The sequence below is a fragment of the Drosophila melanogaster genome, chromosome 3R (assembly GCF_000001215.4).
Source record: "Drosophila melanogaster chromosome 3R".
Taxonomy (NCBI): domain Eukaryota; kingdom Metazoa; phylum Arthropoda; class Insecta; order Diptera; family Drosophilidae; genus Drosophila; species Drosophila melanogaster.
The window spans coordinates 17,280,034-17,295,042 of record NT_033777.3 but is presented as its reverse complement, the minus strand read 5'-3'; the positions used below and the strand labels follow the sequence as shown (position 1 = coordinate 17,295,042).

Genomic DNA, 15,009 nt, shown 5'->3' with positions numbered 1-15,009 from the left:
ATACAATGCAATAACAGTAACATAACAGCGCAATTAACATATAAAAGATAAAACCAAACCTCTCACTAATCATGTGAGGACTTACAACTTTGTCTCATATTTCGAGGGGGTCTTTAGGGTTGTCCAAGTGTTTTGGCGAAACCCTTCCTTTTTAATCTCCTTAGAGGCCTAGCAGGGAGTAAGCGTCTAGCAAGTATACTGTGGTGTCGTCTTAGTCTATCACTATATCTGCTGGTGTGCCTGGAGATCTGCTCTTCCACTGTATGAAGATTCAGATCACGGTGAAGGGTAGTGCCACGTACATAGTATGGGCAGTAAATTCAGTGACTGCATTTCGGAACTTAGAAAACAGTAGTTTCAAACGCAGTTTTCTAGTTTTATGCTTTTGCTGACACTTGACGGCGGCGCGGGTCAAACGCAGTTGCTTAGCGCGCAATCAAATATTAATTGCACTTGGCACAATGTCAACTTTGTTTGCCCGCTTTGCCAGCAGCAGGGAAAGGAAATGCCGGGAAAGCTGGGAAAACCCGGTCGCCTGGGCCAAATTATGAAATGACAACAACTGCAGCTGCAGCGGCAGCATCAACTGTCATTGCCGACATTACAAACAATTTAAAATGCACTAAATTGTGGCCGCAAAATGAAAAAGATTAAAAGGGAAAAATGGTCGACGATGGTGCCCCACAAGGATTTTGTGCAATCAAATCAAAATCGAATTGGGTTTGGCCCAGCTGAAAATCCAAACGAAAACATGACAAAGATTGCATGTCACAAAAGGCGAGCGATTAAGTGGGCTCTCAGCCTGATTGCGAATCGATACGGAATCGGAATTGGAATCGAAATCGGTACGTAACTCTGGCCCTATAGAGAGTAATTAACCCAGGGATCCGCCTCATTACTGCGAGTCGCCCAAGACAAAGCAATAAATCAGGCGATCTTTGATGGACTACCAACTCGTACCAAAGTACGAGTAATTGCAATGACTGTGTGGCCATTAAAATCAGCACATTGAAGATTTCAATTATGGCCAAGCCTGGCTATCTCCGGCTGCACGCCATATCCATCGCCATGCCATCATCATCATCATCATCATTATCGTCGGCATTTTCATTATCATCGTCGATGGCCATCATATAATTTAATTTGATTTTTATTTAATTGAAATTTATAACAACAATGGGCGGGTGGTAAACAACGTTACGAACCGATGTGAGCTGCGTGTGAAAGGCGAGATTCATTCGATTCGCCTCGATTCTCGAGAGCCTGCGAATGTGAAATCAAATGAAGAATAATGAGATTTACTCTTATTGTTATTGTTCCTTGCTGCATTGCTCTTGATTCTTATGACTGATTTCATTTTGTCAATTTCCCATCATTCGAATCGAAATCGCTCCTTCGTCTCTGATTGACAGTCGAATGGAGTCCCAGGACACAAACAAAACTCGCAATCTTTGCTCCTGAGTTGGTTGTCGCTTACTTTAATGACCAGAATGGGCTAATTAAAGTAATTTGATTAGCGCGAATAAAACCAAGTGAAATTCGTGGCGAGAACAGTAATGTAACAATGGTTTCATCCTGTCGTCTTAATATATTGCAATTATTTTAAAACACGAATTACAGTAAGAATTATAATTATAATAATTTTACATTTTGAAATCTTAAAAATTTTATTGTCTGTCAGTTTTTGGTTCATAAATATTGTGGAATAAATGGGGTAAATTTTTTACATGTGTTTCATAGTTCCCAGACAATGTTGACATATACTTTTTGATGCCAGTGCAATAAATATAAAATCCTTTAAGGATTCAGTGGAAATTCGAGGCACGGCAAGTGGAAAATCTCCTTTTGTCATTATGGGCTGCGGCTCTTCTTGTGGTCAGCTTTCAGTTCTCCACAACCCCACACATTTAAAGATTACAGCATTTTGAGTTTTCAAAGTGGATTAACAATGCTCTCAGGTTTTCCCCTCTTTGAGGCTCCCAGCTCGCCAGTTAATTAAACAAAAACTATGAGGGGGCTTCTGCTGCAGACCACTAATGGCAGGCATTTGGGATTTGAGTTATTGCGGGGCAGACCGTTGGCATTTGCGGCTCTCTGTCTTGAATGAGTATTTTGCGTTACGTATCCGCCAGGTGTGTGTAATTCCAAACCTGCTAAACCAGCTAAAATGTTGCAAGCGCTAAGGCTGCGAAAATTTAAATTAAATTAAGGTAAAATTGTTATCCATATCTGAGCTTTTTCAGTTTATGTTTATTTTAATGATTATGTAAAATAACGTTAATGTTCATAAGTTTACTTGAGAAAAGTAAGAGCTAGAATGGTGTTACACTAATAGTTAAAATATTAGTATAAAAATCTACTTTTGCATTGTTTTTATTATCGTACATTTGTGCGCTTTTTCTATTGCCAAATGGTGAGCCCAGTTTCAGGTCTAGCCAAAAAGTGGGTCCCAAAGAGCACGCGAAGTCAAATATGTCAGATGGTGGGGCCATTTGGCTAATTGCACGAACGTGCGGCCGTTGCTCTTGACTCCGTGGAAAGTATCCAGGGAGTCAGAAGCTCAGCCTTCGAGTGAGTCGGAGTAAGGGAACGGAGACTGGGAGTCTTCCAGATGCTCCGGCAGACATTTGGCAGCCTATTCCGGCGAGATCCCGCGACGCAGTCACGTTGAGTTAACAAAACTGATATAAATTATGAGCGCGGCGTATATTTTACAGAACTGTCAGCACTGTAGCGCCACTAAAACATATTCAGCTCCTAATTTTTTGTGCTCCTCGGACGCCGAACTTCTCAGAGCGCCCGTTCGCAAAGTTTATTCCCTGCTTCGACAACTTTGCGACATGTTGCAGCCCCCGCGAAGGCATCAGGATCCTCGGGAGACGTCGGGCCACGATATGCTTCCCTGGGCAATAAATTCGCCACTCGTCCTGGCTGCACGGCGCACCTATATCTCCGTACCCATCCTGGCATCCTACCATCTACGCCCACGGGAAAGCACTTCGCACATCTTCTGGCACAGCAGCAAAGTCCTCGTCCACATTCACGAGTACTTCGCTTTCGCATTCCGACACTCCACTGACTCAGCTCTGAACTGCACTCAAAACAAAAATGAGCTTTATTTCTTTATAATTTTTGACCATAAATGTATATGCATATGAAAATTAGATTTGTATTAAAATATACCATCAAAATAAAGCTTGCAATATAAATCACTACTTTCTAATGAATTGAAGCCTCTTGAATAATAGTTTAAAGTGTTTTTGATTTTTCTTCTTCGACTCCAACTTCGGCTAGTTCGTTTTACTGCTTTTCCGGCTGCTCCTTCAGTTCGCAGAAAAGTTTGTTGCCAAAAATTTGCCGCGATTGGGTGTGAAGTTGGCGACCCATTCCCCAATGTCCTGCCCTCCGTCTTCGCCCATCGCTTTTCCAGCTCAACTCCATTCTCTGTGCCGTCGGTCTTACAAACTCGCATATTTTGCTGGTGCGGAATACCTTAAGGCTTTTGGCGAGAATTTTATTTCAGTCGCCGTCGCTGCTGTTGTGACAGTAAACATTCAAGCACACACGACCCATTCCGCTGTATAAAAGATTGGATACACGCGGAATGTTAGCTGCACTGGGAAAGAAATGTCTTTCTTTTTTTTATCTAATTTTTGATATCTTTGGTAGGATTCTGTAAAGCCAGCGTGTTGAGACTCTTTCAGTTTAAAGAAAGCCAACGAATCTGGACTCTGTTACGTTTCACTTTAAACTACAGATTTAAGCCCCAAAATAAAACGCAATTTTTAGTTTTTCTTTCCGTGCAATCGGCTTGGTGTGTGGGTGTGGCCAGGTGGTTGTTTTGGGCGTGACGCCGGCGGTGCACACTCGAAACACCTTCCACTGCAGAAGGCAGTCAACTTTGCGGAAAATCGTTTGAAGCGCTTTGCACTTCGTCGACATCTTCTGCATCCCGAGCTTCCTCGCCAGCTCAGAGTGGAGGGTCATGTGTGTTGTGCTGTGTGTGTTGCATTGTTCCGCCAAGGCGAGCCAGAAACTTCAGCCTCAAGTTGACTATTTATGGCTTTTTATTTGCGGTCTGTCGCCTGCGGCTCGCGATGATCATTTCACCCGGTTGCATTTTTGGCCAGCTTTAAGCCGTGATCCATTGGCCAAACTCCCCAGTGGGCCATAACTCATATCAGCCGCTGCACGCGTCGACAAACTGAGTGTGACAAGCGGGCCAGAAGACGCCGCCTCGCAATGGCGTCTGGTGGCCGGCGTTGCACCTTCCGGTACCAGTTTTCCACTTCCTCCAGTTCCTTCAGCCCCACGCCACCCATCCACCAGACTCGCCCAGCGGAAAACACATCCGCCACGCACGCAAGTCCAACCACCCACTCACAAAACAAACGCAGGCCGAGAGCCGCAAACAAAGACACTACACCACACATGCTCAACCCAAAACTTCTCTAGTCGGGACTCTGGTTTACACTCAACAAAATATTGTGTATATTGTATATAAGTTGTTGTTGCAAACAATACATAAGTCGTTTTTTAGTTCTTAAATTAAACTGTAAGTATTATCTGAAGAGTTGGCTTATACAAATTATTTCCCTTTGAAAATATAATTTAAATTAATTTGGTCAGATACATGATCTTTTGTTTAATCAATTATAGGAGAACGCCCTAATTGTGGCCTAGTGGCCAGAGTATTTTTTTTCGAGTGTAACATGGGTTGCCCCTGTGTGGACCCAGCAATCAATCCAAATGATATACACATTTCAGACTTGGCTCAGTTCTCGGCTGAGCTCTTCTCAGCTCCGCTTGGCTTGGCATGTTTGCTCAGGGCAGCGAGGGGTGAAGATTTGATGTATTTGACAGATAGACTACGTCCGTCGGTGATTTTTTACGGCCGCTGAGGTGGGAGTGTGTGGTCTGCGGACAATATGTCTCAGTCCTGGCCAGAGATGGCGTGAGCAATGGCTCTTCGGTCAACGGGCACAGGGATTATTGATATTTAAATGGCAGCTACGCAAATTGACAGCTGGATCGGTTGCCCCAAATATATGCTGCGAATATGTGTAAATTATGCTTATATATTATGCTAATGCCGCACAGTGGAACATTTATCTTACATAACACAGCTTAGGGGTATACATTTAGAAGCTGGGAAATATTTGGAACACAGTTTAGCTTTGCGATAAATTAAACTGATATCAAGCGTACTAGATTACAGGATGTATTTAATATACAGATTTACAGTACTTGAACTATGTGAACTTATACTCTGCATTGTATAAAAGAGTTTTAGATGAAGCTCATTTCGATGAACCTTAATATTCCCGAGCACAATTTAGAAATGGGGAAATTAAAAATGCATTATACTCCTGGCGCTCGGCGCTTGACAGAGGTTTTGGCTTAATTCAATTAAATAATGTGGAGCAGCTGTCCCGCGATCCTTTTGACGCAGCGCCATCATCCGACCGGGCACACTCGCATCTAATTAAAATAATGATGCCCCAACCACCGGGTTGTTTTCGTACGGAAATATTTGCGGGGCGTGGCGATTGCCTTGGACCCGGAATCGTCGGAGCCGGAGTTTCCGGCCAAGAAAGAGCGGCAACGGCATCAGGGCGTAACGAAATGCGCATAAAACAGGGAGAATTTACAGCCAGTGTCCTTCTTAATGTGCCATGGCGAACCGCAGGACACTGCCTGCCAGAAATCAGACACCAGTCGTACGGGGTATGCTTTTTGGGCGGCTTTTGGCCTCATTTCGAGCGTTTATTCATTGTGCCTTTTAAGAGCTTCCGTTTCGTCACGCATAACGCTTTCGAACGACAATGACACGAACATCAAAATCATCAGCATTATCTGCACAGCCACACGGAACACGGACTACGTAGTACGGAATACAAAATACCGACTACGGAGTCCGGGACAAGCGACGAGGCTCTGATGTGAGTGAGTGTCCATAGAGAGACGAGCTCTTAAACGCCCGCAATCCAACTACAAAATGGAACAAGGACCGGAGCGTAGGGATCGAACAGAGATGAGAGCCTAGCCAGGACGAATATCCTGGCTTGAATAGTTTCAGACATAATTATAAATAATTGTTAAGTACCACTGGTCAGAATAGTTTATTTCAAATAGCACTGTTTAAAAGGCACTTTTAAACACTATATATAAATATTAACATATATAACAAGATCCTTATAATAATAACTAATGACTTCCGTTTTCTATTCAGCTGGAAGCTGTCATCACTAGCATGAGGTTTCCCATCTAGTGCCACCAGTGCACTGGTTGGGCCAATGAGTGAGGTGTTTCTGTCCGGCGCTCCTTGTCTGGCCATGTTTGACAACATCTAGGCAAAATGGTGACGTCGTCGTGGTCGTCGAGGTTCTTGCACAACATGGCGTATGCGTAACGTAGCGTTTACGAGCGTGTTTTTATAGCAATTGACATCATCCGAGGTGCTTGTAAACGTTGGTACGTATTTTAATTTAATGCTAAGCAGAACTATAAGCACATAAAATTTGATTGCACTTGCACACTCAGGCCGAGAATATAAATAAACAGAATAAACACATAGGCAGTTCCGCTGGCATAAGTAAACAATTTATATAATTACCCGTCCAGTAGCTGCGCTTAACTGATTGCTTTATTATTTTTTCGAGTGTCATGTTTGCCGTTTTAATTCCGACAACAATACGGCTGCAGCATAAATATTTACGAGCGGACTGAGCCAATGTCCGGCATCCAGCGAATCTCGGCCATAGCAATAACCATAATGGTGGGCAGTAAAAAATAAAATACTCGGCTTAAACATATGCAAATAATATGGCAAATAAATTTGTTCACATCATCAACACATTTACTGGACTGGTAACTTAATTACACATGTAAACAATTTCATCAATAAGGCAATAAAGAGGGCTGCATCTGCTGTTCATTGGATTCGGCCAAATAGTTGGTCAAGAGAAATGTATGCCAAGCAATTAAGGCCCAAATCTTCAAAGCCATATTCAGTGAGCACAAATCAAAGCCAAGCAATTATCGGGAAATATGTATCGGAATTTATAGGGAAGCAATCGGATTTATATGTGGATGGCTTCTCAAGTGGCCAGTGGCAGAGGGGCAAATGTGAATGGAAATCGCAACATTTTCATGCCACTCGAACATGCAGCGAAATGAGCAGTGACTGCCACCGGATTTTTGTAATTGCCACTTGTCGTGTAAATAAAACGAGTGCCACTGTCATGTGCAGTGTCCCTTTTGCATATATTACGACTCGCATTTTTTCCATTGCTGTAAGTGCCGCATGTACGACTTTTTTCGCCAGGTGCATTGACGCATAAACTCTAGCAAACACACGCTAGGGCATCAATATATGCGATTGCAAGTGGCAATGTTGCAACATGACTGATTCGTTTCGCGGCTATAAATAAAGTCGTTATGCATGCATTATAAATAAATAAGAGTGAACCGGACCACTAATCACTGCACTGATTTATTCGAATTGGCTGCGGAATTTATGACAAGATTTGCCAAACCACTTCCAAATCCATGCCGAATTTTAAATAGAATGGTATATTGCCTCTGCCACGCAAACAAATCAACTCAAGTGTATCGAAATGAGTTTCGCTTGATTTTCCCCCATCATCCCAGAATATACGTATACATATACCCACATACACCTCCCTCTAGATTTCAGTCTGCCAAAGGCTGTGACATTTCATTCGCGGCAATTAGGAGCCAATTTCACGCGTCGTTCTCGCAGCGAAACCATAAATTTCACCCGACACTTGTCCGGCTGAAGGCGACTTAAATGGTTTAAGGTATTACGACCAAGACTATATTTTATTGGTAATAGGAACGAAATGCGAAGTGTGCGGCGGTTCATACTTTTGTGGCGCAGTCGATTGAATTGCAGTCGTGAAATGTGTAAAATAAACCAAACAACTTTTTTCAAATTAATACAATTAATAACTGTTCTTTTGTAAGTAAACAAACTTGAAAATATTGACAAATTACCAATATGGTCAAGTCTTAATACCTTTCAAGTAAGTTTGATCATTACCATATTTAGGCCATAGTCATTTACGTTGTACATTTCTTATTCAGCTTACTGTTGCAATCCCGAGGGCTTAAAGGCATTTTCAGTTAAGAAATCAAAGTTATTTCCTGAGCGGCAATGAGAGCAGTCATTGATTAAGCCATCAATCATATTAACTTTGACTGGATGACAAGATGCAAAGATGCCGGCTTTGTACATTTCTATATTGCACATATGCAAAAGAATCTTCTCTTTGGTAAGAGAGCAAAAGCAAATCCTTAAAACGGGCCAAATGTCAACAGGAATAAAACGGAAGTCGCATTCGATGGCAAGAGACATTTGATGGCCATCGGATCATTTTTCACTTCATTCATTCATTCCGGAAAACGTAATTTATGATGGGAAATTCCTAAGACGGATCAGCAGGCGATAAATTTACAGTTTGCGAAACGTTATTAATTGCTAATTACCTCCGAACATGATTAATGCCCTTCTAGCCGCCGCGTTCATCTGCATTTCAGTATGCTCATTGATGTGCCATTTACACATAGAGGTAAAATAACATAGTATTAATTACTGGAGACGGAAGTTTCTAAATATGGCATGCATTTTGTTTTACATACTGGGAAAACCGCAGATCGATTTCTAAATGATTCTATATTGAGATATTCTTGTAACTATTTATTTTTATTTATTAATAATTCTAAAAAGATGAAGAAAATAAATATACATTTTCCTCAATGTGGATGAAAGCCGTCCGAGTTTCCGCTCGATCCAAACGTCAGCCACGTGTGACTTTCTTTCGGGCTGGCCGAGCTTGAAACTGCCGTGTAATGTAATTATTGCAAAACTATTCATCATGTTTTGGGCACCGCTCGGAGCGAACAGCAGCCACTTGGTTGCGCGTCTGGGGTCTGTCAAACGCGGCGTATGAGCAATGTGGCGCCAAACGCACTGGCACACACACACTCACACACACGCACAGGCGTGCGAGGTTAACTAATTAGCATGTCAAAGCCATCCATATTGCCACAACGAAGCCATTTCAAAGTGTTGCCTCCATTGAAAAGAAAAGCCAACCCAAAGGCGCAAATCCCATTTAATTATGCTTTTATATTCATAATCCCCTTCCATGTTTTCAGCATAATGCTATCCTTAAAAGACACTCATGCACGCAAGCATACGCACACTAACGCAGCTCACACTCATCTATCTGTTTTAATTAATCCTTTGTCAATGGCTCGGACTTAAGGCGAGCAACTAATTTGCTCTCAATGGGCCCCAAGAAAGGGCATGCTGTCGTAAAACAAAACAACCCAGCACACACAATATAAAATTAAATTAAATTTGTCAAGGGCTCGATGGTGAAGGACCATTAAATGTCCATAATAGCCATATGTGTTTGGGTTGTGTTTGTCGAACATTGTTGGAAAACGTATTCCCTATTGGCTGCCAGAGCCAAGAGTTAGTAGAGTTTGTAGGAATAATATTCACTTCGGGCATTTGTATTATAGAAAGTCGAAAGAAACCACAGAGGAATGGCAAGCTCACAGTAGACACCAGGTTTTTGAAAATTCTTTATTAGCCGAGTATAATGTTTGAACTAGTAGTTGAGTTTCTATCCTTGTGCTTCGTGTCGATGCCTCAATTGGAGTCCATAGACGTGGTTTGTGTGCTTGTAATTTCCCGTTTTACCCTTCTTTGGATGGCATTGCCCATCCTTCCCGGGGCTCTCATATGGGCGACACTGACGGTCGCTTCGGAGCAGCCTGCCCGGCAGGATGTAATTCTTTCGGGGAATATTATGCCCCGAAATGGGGGGACCCAAGTATGGCTGCCTTTTTCCTTTTTCGATCTTGACCTTTTCTTGATGGACGCTACGTGCCGATCCGTAATTGGAGTGCACCACCTGCTCGCGGTACAAGCTGCTGTGGTGCACTGGGACTCGATCTGATTCTCTGTGCGGTGGGTACGGTGGCGTTGAGCAGCCAAATGGAGTCCTCACCTCACCATCCCTGCACTCTATCCCATCGACCAGGCCAGCTCTTGCCTTTGCCTTGCCGAAGCCTTCGTCCTGCCAGGATCTGAACATGATCTTGTTTAGAAAGTTCTCGCGATCAACGCAGCCATTTTCGGAAAGAATTTCATTGGACTTGCACTTGGATGAACCTGAAGCTTCTGGGTTACTACTCTTGGGAGCTTCTTCAGCTGCTACACTTGCTGCTGGCGATGCAGTTGTTTCAGTGGGCGGTACCTTAGTTTCATCTTGGGAAAATGCACTACAGATTAAAAATAAGTATATAAGAAGACCGCAGAAGAAGCGGTGAACTTGCATCTTGGGGTGCAAGAGGAAGCGGACTGAAATGAAAATCTTACAGAAAATAAAGTGTAACGAGTTAAATGGACTGCGAAATTAATTTGTTTTGCATTGCCATAAAGTTTCGGATTTCACTTCAGGGAGCCCTAAAGTTTTTATTAAGCTAAACTTTTGATAATACTAGTAATACAATTTATTGACTCTGTTCGTTTTCGATTGTTTGATTTTGTCGTTGGCCAGCTAACCGTTTCCTATGGATGCAGCGATTCCTTCTTCCCAGGACCTCATTAGCCCGACATGTGTGTCCCTTTCCAATACTCCTTCCCGGCAAGAATACGTACTTTCGTGGGCGCTTGTTTCCAGTTATCGGAGGTCCTACCACTCTAGGTTTTCGAATCGGTTTTTGTTCCACATCTTCCACGTGGTGATAGAGTTTATAAATACCCTTGTCGTGAACAATCCGTTCGCCATTTAGTCTGCTGTGGTGAACTGGCACCCGGTTTACGTCCACGTGCGGTGGGTACAGTGGCTTTGAGCAGCCAAATGCAGTCCTCAACTCCCCATCCCTGCACTCTACGCCATCGACCAGGCCAGCTCTGGCCTTCGCCTTTTCAAAGCCTTCATCCCTCCACGATCTCATCACGATCTTGTTGAGGAAGTTTTCGCGATCCACGCAGCCATTTTCGGATAGAATTTCAGTTGACTTGCACTTAGACGCTGTGGAGGATTTGGAAGCCTCTGCAGTACTGTTTCCTGGAGCTTCTTCGGCTCCAGCAGGCTGTGGAGTTGGAGCTGGAGTTGAAGTTGGAGTTGTAAGTTGTATTAAAATTAGTATTAAGCCCAGCACTACAAGGGATCTATTCCCCTCCATCCTACTACTTTCCTGTTGCTCAGCTTGTTTTAAACTACAGTATTTTATTGTGTTTAATGATCCCGGAAATCGATTTGTCTCCCGTGAAATTTAAAGTTAATACGCTTTAGATATATACATATATATATATATAATATGCATCAAGCTTCTAGTAAGGCAAACAAATTAATAGGTAACTAGCACATTTTACATCAACTTCTCGTTGTACCATACACTCGTTTTTCGGAGTCGCAAGCTCTCAAAGTTTTAAATAGGAACATTATTGATTTTCAGTAGTTGGTGAAATAATAACCGAAATCAATTGGAGGACACGTGAAACTTTCAAGGTGTTGCTGGGGCCATTTGCTTCTCTTTGGGGCTTGTTGTTTCGTTCTGCAATCTCAATTTCCCCCACAATAAAATTAATGTTTTACGTAGCCAATTCCGAATCGTTTATTTCACATAAAAATGCGATAAATAAGCGACGCATCCTGTGCGACGCCGTCGAAGACGCCAAGGATAAGCCGTTGTTGTTGTTGTTATTGTGCGTGGGGTTTCGATGGTTGTTGTTCCTCCTTGCTCCTCCATGCTCCTCCTTGCTGGGCTGTAGTGTTGTTGTGCCTGTTGTTGGTATTTTACTCGTTGCGCACCTTCAGCATCGTGTATTTGTAGCGCTAACAATGGAAAGGATGTTGTGCAAGGACATACGCGCCGGATTACTGCGGAGCGTGAAGGGGCAGCGTGGAACCATGGAAAAGGGCTTACGAACAATGCGACGCCACGCCCCCTCTTCTCTTCAGCTATCCGCCTTTCTCCTTTGACTGCTGGTTAAAAATAAAGAGGAAGCTTACTTCACGGGCTGGTTACCCAACGAAAAGTAATGGGAAACCAAGGGAAGATCGAAGGTTGAAATAGTTTAGATGGGGTTAAATCATTTTCAAGGCATTACTATGAAATTATTAAAAATTTTGCATATTTCAGCAAAATGTTTTAACTATTCTTTGTATATTTTGTAAGAAATTGTACTTCGTGTTAGGAAAAGAGGAGCGGTTTCTAATATTTGAAATATTCGAAATAACAGATTATTAATTGACTTCGACATATCATAACAGTATAAAACGATTAAGTAGAAGCTTTAAAAACTTCATTGAATTAACCCTAGAAAGCACATCAAAATGAAAACAACTACAAAAGATGTAGGTTGAGATGGTGTAATAAGGGGAGTGCGGCAACAATGGCGTGGCACGTGACCCCGCCGAAATCCTGGCAACCCTGGCAACTCTAGCTCTCGCTTGCGGCTCCTGTTAAAAATTTCATGTTAATGGCCACACGAAGATTCGCTCTTAACCCTTTTGCCCCGTGGGTGCTGCTGTAAGTGTGTGTGGAAGTGGGTGTGGGTGTGGTCCCGAGTGTGCGGTGGTGTGCGGTGGTGTGTGTGTATCTGTGGCAGCGTGTAAGTGTGCGTAACAGGTCATTGTCCCAGTGTATTTCGGTCGCACCTTTATGGCGAGGACAAGGCAGCTTATTTCCTTTGGCTGTCCTTTTTGCAAATTTCAGTCCAGCCAGTGCACACGCAACCGTCTTTCTTCCAGCGTCCTTTCGTCCTTTTCCAGGAGAAGGGAAATTGCTTTAATTAAGGATATCTTGCGAAATGTTTGCTCATATTTATAACCCGGTCGCTTCGTTGGAGAGGTGAAAACTGAACAGTGAAAACTAGAAAAAGGTGCGCAATCAAAGGCGGAAAATCGTTAGAGAATAAAATCGAAATAACAAAGCGGCCACAGGAGAGAGATAACGAGTGAAAGGGGGTAAATAAGATGGGCAGGCGGGACATAATGCGCTTTTCCCGCTGTGGAAGCGGTTTGTTTTCCTTTTCTTCTTTTTTTTTTTTTTTTTGAACTGCCAAAGGTCCTGCGGACATTTTCGGTTGCCTTCTGTTTTTCCAGCGGTCCTTTGACTATTTGCCATCTTGCCGGCTTCATTTGTTTGTGTTGCCTAGTCTGCGTTCTGCGTTCAGCGTTCAGCGCTTTGGGTATTTCGCCGGGATAATAAGATAAAAGCTTTAGTGCCATTCGGGCCAAGTTAGTTAATTGCGTGAATGGCAGTTGTGCCCTCATTTTATTCCATTTTATACTGCTCTTACTCCGATTGAATCGTGCAACCAAATTGGGTGATTAGCAGCTGCAGTTCACCGGCGATAATCCCCCAGATTTTCCCCTTTCCAATGCCCCCACCTGGAATTTCTCCAGGCAGTCAAGCTCTACTGCTTCTCATCTTTTATTCAGCACGCAACAATGACAAGTAAAATTTCACCAATGGAGCACATGAAATTCATGCAAAACACTTTGATATTCATATAGTTGAAAATACACAGCAAGAAATTTAAATGACAAGATTTAGCTCTCTAGCTGGAAATTGGAAAAGAATCTTTCTTAGCTTTTAGTATATTTAAATAGCAACTATGATCATGTTTTAGATGTATTTCAGCAATCTTATGTTACCCGCTCTCTCTCTCCAATTATCTTTTCCAGTGTAGTTCCATAGATATACCACGTCTACATATGTATATGTGGTCTGCCCTGAGTGCTGGTGAAAAAACAACAAATAAACATGCAGGCAGCAGCAACAAACAATGGCAGCAACAACCGGCAATTGTTTTTGCAAACACACACATCATACATACGCATATATTCGACACTTGCAGTGCCGCCTAAATGTTCATGAATGCTCCATAAAATATTAAATGTTTATGAATTTCAAAGGACTCCTTACTTCATTTGCATAATCCCAATGTTTGTTGGCAAGTGTTTGTGCGTGCGTCCGTGTGCTCGTGTATGGGCAAGTGTCACATATCGTTAGTCTGACTTGTGGCAATAGCTGGAAATGTGTCACATCAGAACGGAGAATGTGGCATATAGGAAAGCATCAGGATCAGGATCAGTTGAGTGTCAAGTGCTAAGACATTCCGTCCCAAGTGGCCCACTTCTAGGCGCCCTCTTCTGTCAACTAATTCCTGTTTTTCCTCGCACGCGCTGTTATCGCTTTTATTGCAATCTGCTTTCGTCCAGCACAGAAAACAAATTTTTCGAAAATCGAATTTATTTAATATTATATACCACATTACAAAAAATATAAGTCTGCCCTTTATGTAAACAGTAATTACATTAAGAAGCGATAAATATAAGAGTTAGCTCTTTTTCTACCTGTTACTTTTTCTCACAGTGCACACTTTCCGCTTCTGCAGCTCCTCGAAGGACTCTCAATAGGGGCAGCACGTCCTGGGAGTCCTTTTTATGGCTGCTGGTGTATAGTTTATTGCATCCGCTTCCTGTTGCCATCTTGCATCTCTGCATACTTTCTGGCTAATTCGTGTTAACATTGTTTTTCTTTCATTTTGCCATTGTTATGGCCCTTGCACTCGTTGCTGTATTTTTTCGCTGATTGCAGCTCATTTGCATAGGAAAGCAGTAAAATCGGGGAAAAAGCGACAACCTTCTTATCGAGCGTCGACTGTTTCCTTAACTTAATTGCCATTTGGCTGCGTACTGGATTTTATTTATGAGCCCAGCTTAGGCCTCTTTTAGCAAGTGGAAATAATTACCAATACAATTATCACACACTGGTTCGTTGTGCACCGAGAAAAATCTTACAATCAATATGGGAGTACGTCGTCAGAGATTATTTTACGTGTATTTCCTCTGCCCGGTGAAGCGCTAAAAATTTATGACACAATGCCGCTTGCCAAACAAGAAATTAAAAGTTTGCGACCCGCACTCGCCAAACTTTTGCGCACACGCATGT

General features: G+C 42.6%; 2 protein-coding genes and 2 long non-coding RNA genes across 4 annotated transcripts, besides 1 other annotated feature; 1 reads left to right on the top strand and 3 right to left on the bottom strand.

Moving 5' to 3' along the window:
- Nucleotides 1–316: part of a mobile genetic element that runs on past the window's edge.
- Nucleotides 317–6,224: 5,908 nt separating this feature from the next.
- Nucleotides 6,225–7,255, bottom strand: lncRNA:CR43490 (long non-coding RNA:CR43490). Its single transcript, NR_048424.1, has one exon. It is a non-coding gene; the product is annotated as a long non-coding RNA:CR43490 (long non-coding RNA).
- A 549-nt stretch (nucleotides 7,256–7,804) lies between these two features.
- Nucleotides 7,805–8,801, top strand: lncRNA:CR43489 (long non-coding RNA:CR43489). The gene is made up of 2 exons (NR_048423.1): nucleotides 7,805–8,048; nucleotides 8,110–8,801. It is a non-coding gene; the product is annotated as a long non-coding RNA:CR43489 (long non-coding RNA).
- An 820-nt stretch (nucleotides 8,802–9,621) lies between these two features.
- CG31419 (uncharacterized protein) lies at nucleotides 9,622–10,395 on the bottom strand. The gene has a single exon (NM_169754.3). It carries the CDS (start codon nucleotides 10,374–10,376, stop codon nucleotides 9,660–9,662), a length of 717 nt encoding a protein of 238 aa, NP_732225.2. The 5' UTR covers nucleotides 10,377–10,395; the 3' UTR covers nucleotides 9,622–9,659.
- Nucleotides 10,396–10,531: 136 nt separating this feature from the next.
- Nucleotides 10,532–11,248, bottom strand: CG31418 (uncharacterized protein). Its single transcript, NM_142358.3, has one exon. The coding sequence runs from the start codon at nucleotides 11,227–11,229 to the stop codon at nucleotides 10,552–10,554; it is 678 nt and encodes a 225-aa protein (NP_650615.2). The 5' UTR covers nucleotides 11,230–11,248; the 3' UTR covers nucleotides 10,532–10,551.
- Nucleotides 11,249–15,009: the final 3,761 nt, after the last annotated feature.

Bases quoted from the DNA above. Each gene is read 5' to 3' on its own strand.
- CG31419 (NM_169754.3), bottom strand. From the start codon at position 10,376: ATGCAAGTTCACCGCTTCTTCTGCGGTCTTCTTATATACTTATTTTTA.
- CG31418 (NM_142358.3), bottom strand. From the start codon at position 11,229: ATGGAGGGGAATAGATCCCTTGTAGTGCTGGGCTTAATACTAATTTTA.